The sequence below is a fragment of the Microtus ochrogaster genome, chromosome 18, assembly GCF_000317375.1.
Source record: "Microtus ochrogaster isolate Prairie Vole_2 chromosome 18, MicOch1.0, whole genome shotgun sequence".
Lineage (NCBI taxonomy): Eukaryota > Metazoa > Chordata > Mammalia > Rodentia > Cricetidae > Microtus > Microtus ochrogaster.
Window position 1 is genome coordinate 6779920 of NC_022020.1, and position 8520 is coordinate 6788439.

Sequence of the window (8520 nt, forward strand, 5' to 3'; positions counted from 1 at the left end):
AAAAAATTACTTATTTGAAAGGGCATACATGTCATAGTATATCGTGTGGTCAGTGAAAAACTTCCGAGAGCTGGTTCTTGCTTGGCTGCAAGTACTCTCTACCAGGGAAAGCTACCTCACCCACTCAGTGCTGAACTTTTGTCACCAATCTTCCAATTCTTGTCATAACACACACACACACACACACACACACACACACACACACACACTAGCTGGGCTGGGAACGTGGCTTAGTGCCATGTAAACATGAAGATGTGAGTTTGGAAGCTCAGAACCCAAGTAAAGACAGAAGCAGTGGTGAACATACAAGCCTAGTGTTCCTATGGCCAGACAGGAGCAGAAGAGGGCATGTGTGTTGGGGGGGGGTGTCCCCTGGGAACTGCTGGGCAGGTGTAATGGTGAACAACAACCCTGTCTTAAACAAGATGGGAGACAAGAACTAACACCCAAGGCTGTCTTCTGATGACAAACACACACACAGCGGTGCACATATGCCTGCACTCAAATGAACACCTGTGCATGCACATGTGCACACCTGCACACACACACACGTACTACACAAATGAACACCTGTGCGTGCACATGTGCACACCCACATATGTACTACACAAATGAACACCTGTGCATGCACATGTGCACACCCACATATGTACTACACAAATGAACACCTGTGCATGCACATGTGCACACCTGCACACACACATACGTACTACACAGTAGCTAAAGGAGCTACACTGATAAACCACTTTAAGTTTATTCTGGGAAATTCCAGATGACAGTTGCTCTTACAAAGACTCTTGGGTGGTGGACTCCACACTTCCAACAACACAGGAGAAATGAGGCAGGAGTTACCTGACAGCGCATCATAGAACTCGTCCTCACTAAGGATGCTGACAGGCGGGGATCCTTCAACCAGGGATCGCTCTAGTTCATGATGCTCGGTGGCTAAAGTTTCCAGTGCTTCTGACAAAATTTTGTTTTTTTCTTGTTCCTGTTCCAATTTAAAATTCCTTACCTAGAAGAATACAGATATACAAGAGTTCAGAGCGACAGGAAGTACAGAGGATGTGAAAATTACTTGCTTTTGATCTAATTCGACTGCAATATCAGAAACGAAAGCAGTTGAGCTATACACACGCACAGATGAAAGAGCAAAATTACTAAGATGATCTTATTCTTCCCAGGGGGCTTTTTCTCACAACAGTTAGCTAATGAAAATAGACTGCGAACTACCAAACAGATTCAGCTCAAACTCCGAGATGCTAGTGAAAGAAAAGGCATTAGTCAACTTGGAAACTGTATTTTAAAATAATGCATTTCTTCCTCAATACTAATCATAAAATTAAAACAATCACTTCAGCAGAGCTTGGTTTCACATCATCTTAAATGCTAAAATGTCCACAAAACTGGATGGAGTCTCCTAGTTTATTTTCCAAATAGTTGGAATATCAAATAAAGAGAAACAAAAATTTTACTACCTATTTTCAATTCCCTGTTTCTACTTCAATTCTATGTTTTGCCTTTAATTTAGTAGACTAAAAAAAAGTTACAGAAAAGGTAAAGTTTAGTCAGGCATGTCAGCATCTGATGTTAGCACTGCCCCTTGTCTAACAATTCAAGACAACCTGGCCCTCCAAACCTCACAAATCAGCAGGCACAAGGCTTGGTCCTGAGTTTTATTGAATCTTGCATCAAGAACTCTAGAAATACTGCTAACCCTCTCTCTTGCTTAGCACCTTATTTTCGAGCCAGGGCTGCCACCAGTGGGTACCATGTGTCCTCAGGAGTGCTTTCTGTAGTTTCCCCCATTACCTCATAATCTGAGCAGTGTTCAGCTCTTTAAACGTGTATTTCCAATCTACCAGCAGAGTCTATTTCTCAGATACAATCCCCAAACATAAAATGCCCCTTTTAAAGCTAGCTGTGGTTTACATGCCTGCAATCCCAGGATTTGGGATGATGGGGCGGGCATGAGAATGGAGAATTTGGAGCCAGTCTAGGTAGAGTGAGACAAGAAACCAGCACCTCTGTCAAGCAGTGTTTTATAGTGCAGACTCGTGCTTCTGGTGCTGCTGAGACAGGAGCCTGTTCTGACTTCCCCTCCCTCCCAAGCAGACCACAGACTTAGGCCCAGACCCAGGGCCACACAAGCAGCTTGAAGGGCACAGATGAGGCAGCTGCCTCCCAGCTCTCTTTCAGGTCAGACCTCTAGATATGAGAGCTGGGACCGCTTTCACAAGGTCCCCTTGCATCGCTCCCTCTACTGACTAGCCCTTTCACCTCCTGACATTTCTCCCATGCTCCTCTCTAACCTCCAAGGATGAAGCATTTCCCTCTGTTCTGACTCCAGGACCCTGAGTGGCCCTGAGGTCCTTATGGTTGCACTTATCAGGTCTAATGCTCTACTAAGAATAATTCTGGGAACAACTCAAATATAGTTTGGCTTCAAGGCTCACTTCATTGGACAGAATTAAACCTTTATCATCTTGGAAACAGATCCAGTCCTCAGGCACTTCAGTGTTTATCATTAGAGCAATGAGATTATAATTATTAGAGCTGTGATAATGAAATAAAAATAGCAATATATGTATATATATATATATATGTAATCCTAAACAGAGACAAGATAATACACAAAAGCACAAAAACTTTAAGATACATAATTGTAGTTTGTAACAAACTCAAAAACACTTGTAAATAATCTCATAATCAAAATAATGTCTCCAGAGAAGTTTGAAAAGCTTATACTGTGGCTGGAATGTACCTTTAAATATAATAGAAGAATAATTCTTTCCATTTAATAAATGCTTTCATTTGAATGCTAAATTTATATAAATTTTAGTCAAATGACAAAATTGATCAATGCCCTCAAACATTTAATCCTCTCTAGAAAATCTTATTCAAACCACAAGTGAGCCTTTATTCACCGAAAATAAGCTTACTCCCTTCCTGCCACACCTACATCTGTCCTCACTTGTTAGTGAAGACAGTGAGTGGGGGTGGGGAAAACTACTCTCCTTTGTGAACTTGTTCATCTGTCAGTTGATCTGAGAAAGCTCTTATGCCACTGAAGAAGCCTTACCACAAAACTACCTGCAAAAACATACTCTCCCCTACAGTAAGGGAAGTGCATGACAAAGAAACCTCAGCAGCAGGAAAGCTTTCTCCCTGCAAGAAAGCACCTGAGAGAATGCTTAATGGCCAGATTGATACTGTCCAGTGGGCAGAGGAAGTCCAGGCCTTCTACAGTCCTGGCAATTCCAGGTTATCCAGATTAACCCTGCACTGAAAAGTCAGTGTTGAACTTCAGTGGAAAGACTGCAGAGTGCAGGTTTATAAAACAGTCACCTTCTAAAGGCTCTTCTTGAAGGGTTATTGGCTAGCTAAGACCCCATGCTGTAACAGAAACAGCGCCTTCATAAAATTCCACCGTATGACTGATTCCAAGTGTGGATTTGCCAAGTTTATATGTCCTACCAACACGTGCATATGATTGCAAGACTTTTTTTTTTAAATCATTCAAACATTCAAGCTATCGTAACTATCCTATCATTATTAAAGGAACACAGACTTCTCTTCACAGAATTAGTGGACCCCACCATGTGTTTACAATTATGTTAGAAAACTTTAGACTATGATCTGTAAACAAAAACCAATGTGTATCAAGTGAACATACTTAGAGCTATTAGAAAGCAGGACATTCCTACCATCTACCTCACAGGACGCATGTGTGCTGCTCTGTCTGTAGCCCCTTGAAGATTAACACAATTTGAAGAGTCTATCTCCTCAAACCACTTCCATTTTATTCCATTTCCTGCTAGAAGATGAACTCTTCGGGGAATGTTTCCCATAGGAACAGATGCCATCTAGGCAATCCAGGTTTAAAAAAAGCATGTGCTAGCCAGTCTACATACATTTTATCTTCTATTTCCTTCTAGAAAGCACCCTGCTATTTACCTATGTTTTATATGGGGTGGGTGGGGCAGAGATAATAAATCATTTGACAAAGACATCTAATAACTGAAGACTACTGATTAGTATTCATGGAACACCAGGTACAATGACCTGATTGTAAGACTGAGAAATTCTGGCCACACTCTGGTCTCTTTCTCAGTTATTGCAAGTACACCTACAAAAGAAAGAATGTATTAGAGATGGAAATATTCCATAGTACCTAATTTTCTCTCAAAGAAGCAGCTGTTCTGACACACTGCTGTGGTTACAGGCCCGACAACACTCACATTTTTCCGGATATGAGATTCAGGCCACTCCCCGCTACTGCTCTACGGAGGTAGCTGATGAGAAGCCAGGTTGGTCACTCGCAGCTGATGTGAGCTCTCCCACCTATGTCTGACTACACTGTTTGGGTGAAGCAGGACTGCTGAGGTTTGACAGCCTCTGACTGCTTGCACTAGAAATGCAAACCCCTAAACCAAATGTTAGCAGTGAAGGGAAGGGAAGTCTTTAGGTTGTAATTAGGACTAGATGAGACTTTTTCAGGGTGCAGGGTGCGACAGTATTAGTGACTATATAAAAGGAGACTGTAGCTGGCAAAGGGTCACGTGACACTACTGTACATGAACCAGAAGGAAGGTGCTGGCCAGACTCTTAATAAATGACATATACTTAAGACTTCCAACTCCAGAACTGTGGGCAAAATAAAGACTTCATAAATCACCTGGAGAGTGGCACTTAGTTACCACAACTCAAATATAGACTGAGATAAAGATGAAGTGCTCACATGAGTGTAAACTGGTCACTATCACTTCTCACTCTGAGCTCGAGTACTTTGGAGATACGCCCTGATGACCATACTCAGCACACAGCTGCTCTGATTTGTGACTTATTAAGCATCTTTGTATAGAATAAGTTCTAAGATGTCACTGGCTCTAGCTCTTCTTTGCTATCTTGTACCACTTTTTGAAATGAAATGAATGTATTATCCTGCTTAAAAACAGGCTGGGGGAGGTCAAGTAAGATGGAAAACAAAAACCGACTGGGCACTTGCACTGCCAGTGCTGAGGGGCGCTCCTATTCTGGAAGGATTCTGAAGGAGGGACTCAACAATTTGCTGACAGACTGTGATGTCAGAGTAAGGAAGGAAGCAGCATGGCTTCTGCTTTAGAGTTTAGCAAGTACCTGAAACAGGACAGACTGTGGGAAGATAGGCCAGCTGGAACTCAGCCTCACACGTGGTAAATGCAGTGTACCATGAGACAGCCAAGTATAGGAGTGGATCAGCAGACATGAACTCAAATGCTTAAAGAAGGAGGGGGGTTATGACTCTCGAGTTATAATTTAAGTTGTAAGATTAGATAAGATCGCTAAGGCAGAGAGAAAGACAGAAATGAAAGGAAGCCCAGCTGTGTTTTGTAGCCATTAATGAGGTGGGAAAGAGCAGAGGATTGCTAGAGTGATATTATTGAGACCTAATCCATAAGTGTAGCTGTTCTTCACTAAGGGACTAGGCAGATCCCTCAAGAGAAAAGATGGCATGTGTAGGCACAGATTCAGAGAGCTAGGCACATTTAACTTCAAATTTTCTTCTAACTGCTTCTCTTGTCTTGCCCTTGAACAGAAACAATAGGAAACAGATGTGGAGATCAACCAACATTGGCCCCAGCAGATGACATAAAAGAAGCCACTAGTATCTTGATTCCGTGAAGGAAGTATGCCTAGAGGTTCAAAAGAAGAAGGTTCCAGAACTTCATTCACACATGCTGTTAGTCAACTCAACAATGGCTTCCAACACCACTAAAGATGCTCTTTTCTCACAGCCACCATCGCCTTCCTCAGTTTTGTTCAAAAGAAAAGAAAGGGAAATCCCATCAGAATAAGTCTTCCTACCCTCAGGCTCCAGCACTGAGGAAGACTTGACTGACTGACCTGTTCAAAGAAAGAGCTTTGTAGGTGCTGCTATGCAAATCACTGCTGAGGGTAACCTCCAACATTTCTGTCAAGGCACATCTGGGGGAGAGTCTTTTACCGGGGAAATCAGATGCTGCGAAACAGTTGAAAGGTAGGGATAAAGCCATTATTTCATAAAAAAGTAAAATTACTTCTTTCACTGAAGAAAAAGACACCTGGCAAGAACACTGGGGTGTGGGTGTGGCTGTGAGGTGATAATTAGATTTGGAGGGAAAAAATCCCCACTAGGTAGACCCAGAAACTTGTTTTGTTGGAACAACTGAAAAATTATACCTTAAAAATCAAATCAAGGGGGCTGGAGAGATGGCTCAGCCGTTAAGACCACTGCCTGCTCTTCCAAATGTCCTGGGTTCAATTCCCAGCAACCACGTGGTGGCTCACAATAATCTGTAAGGAGATCTGGTGCCTTCTTCTGACCTACAGGATACACGCAGGCGAATAAATTTTTAAAAAAAATTAAATCAAATGCTTGATACACAAGTGTTAAGGAAGTTTGCTTTCTGCCTATCCTTTTTAGATATGGAAGAAAGGATCAAGATTTGGAAGTAAAGAGGTACTTGATTTCACAGATCAGTACCCATAGAATGGCCCCAACAATGGATGTTCCTTTAATGGCTCTCTAGAATATAACATACTTTGATACAAGAATGAGCTCATAAGACCCTGAGCTTAAATGAAAACATAGGCTCACTAACATTGGAAGTGTTACCTAGTATCATGTACATTTTACAACTAAAAGTAGCACTTTCTGGATTACCTTCGTATAAGTACTACATACTTCAGTGCATCATGCCCAAATCATCTAGATGATAGTACAGGTTAAAATGTCAAAAGGCTTCCAACGGATCAGTATGGAAACTGTACAACAGAATGTTAAACCACATGATTATGGATATCTAAAACACTGTAAAACATGCCTCAATTTAACAACAGATTCACACTGCCTATAAAAACAGAATTCCAAAGTTACCTATTCAATAAAGATCCTAGAACATTTTTATTGTTGTTGCTGACTTTGAGTCAAACTGATCTAGATCTCCCTAAGTAGCTGAGAATGACCTTGAATTTCTAATCCACACTGTGTTCAGCATGCATGACCACATCTGGCTTTGGAATTTCCTAAAAATCTATTTTTTAAAATAGCTTCTTCTTAACTCTACACATAGCATTTTCCTGTTAGAAGGAGCTGCAGTTAGTGTTAGGTCATTATATCCTAACAACTGTAGGAGTAGTGTATGGCTAAATGGTTTAAAAAAAATCAAAAACATTTGAGAAAATCACCCTAAATGATCAATAGTTAACCAAATCCAAGAAGATTTCCAGTCCTCCATGTTGCAAATTAACATCCACTCCAATAACAACTGACAGAAATAGAGGATACGGAGTCACTGTTAGTAGGAAAACAAGTGAAGTGGGGAGGGAGAGGGAAGGGAAGGGTTGGTAGAGAGCTAAGCATCTTGAAAAACTGATGTAGGATTCCCCTCTGTATGCTATTTAATAAAGAAGCAGCTTTGGCCTATGGAAGGGCAGAATATAGCTAGGCGAGAAAACTAAACTGAATGCCAAGAGACAGAAAGCAGAGTCAGGTAGACACCACGCAGCCACCTAAAGAGAAATATGCTTGAATATTACCTGTAAGCCACAGTCTTGTAGTGATACACATATAGGTTAATTTAAGATGTAAGAGCTAGTTAAGAATATGCCTGAGCCATTGGCCAAACAGTATTGTTATTAATATAGTTTCTGTGTGATTATTCGGGCCCGGGCGACCATGAAACAAAAGCAGTCTCTCTTTACATAATAGTACCCAAAGTGGGGTTGAACCTATGACCCTGAGATTACGAGTCTCATGCTCTACTGACTCACCTCTGGTCAAAGCACAGATAGTGTCCACAAAGTGCTTAGTCTTAATGGAACATCTGTGTCACACCCTCCCTGTAAGACACAGATAGCATCAAAGAAGAAGAGACAGATTTCAAGAGGCAGAAGTCTGGGAAGACTTGGGTAGACAGTGTCTTCTGGGCATGACAGGTTTGCTGCACACGAGGACTCACAGGAGCTATGGCTGCCTACATGAGATTAAGCCACTCAACATGCTAGCAAGGAAGGGGAAGAAACTCATGAGTTGGGAAGCTATTGATAACCAGTGGTTTCTGGGGAAGGGAATCGATTTTCTTTAAGGGTATGGTCCCAGGTTGGTCAACATTGATTAGTAGATGGTATGGCTCTACACCTGTGCAAATATAAGTGGCACGAATTGAACTCAGTGGGTTATTAAAAAAAAAAAGATATGCAATCTGGGAGAACACTGAGTAGGACACAGATCTGGAGAGACTGGGGGAGAATATAATCAGAACACATTACATACATACATAAAATTCTCAAAGAATAAATTTTAAATTTCTATTTTCAAAGCAGGTAAAATATGGCCTGGGGTGAGGGAAGCAGGTAGTTCAGTTGATCAAGTATCCTCTAGGCAAGAAGAGGACATGAGCTCCAGAGCCAACTGTTAAAAGGTCAGGAACAGTAGTACTCTTGTAATCCCAGGGCTGGGGAGGGGGGTAGTCAGATCTCTGGAGCTCACTGGATAAG

General features: G+C 41.6%; 1 protein-coding gene across 3 annotated transcripts in view; it reads right to left on the reverse strand.

Annotated features, from left to right (window-relative positions):
- The window catches only part of Osbpl1a (oxysterol binding protein like 1A), a 196079-nt gene that overhangs the window by 79060 nt on the left and 108499 nt on the right, over nucleotides 1–8520 (reverse strand). For 2 of the 3 annotated variants that reach the window (XM_005355774.3, XM_005355775.3), the window contains one exon: nucleotides 853–1015. The exons of the other annotated variant lie outside the window; for it this stretch is intronic. In XM_005355774.3, the coding sequence (XP_005355831.1) occupies nucleotides 853–1015 (163 nt within the window). The remainder of the gene's footprint in view (nucleotides 1–852; nucleotides 1016–8520) is intronic. 3 annotated transcript variants of the gene reach the window in all.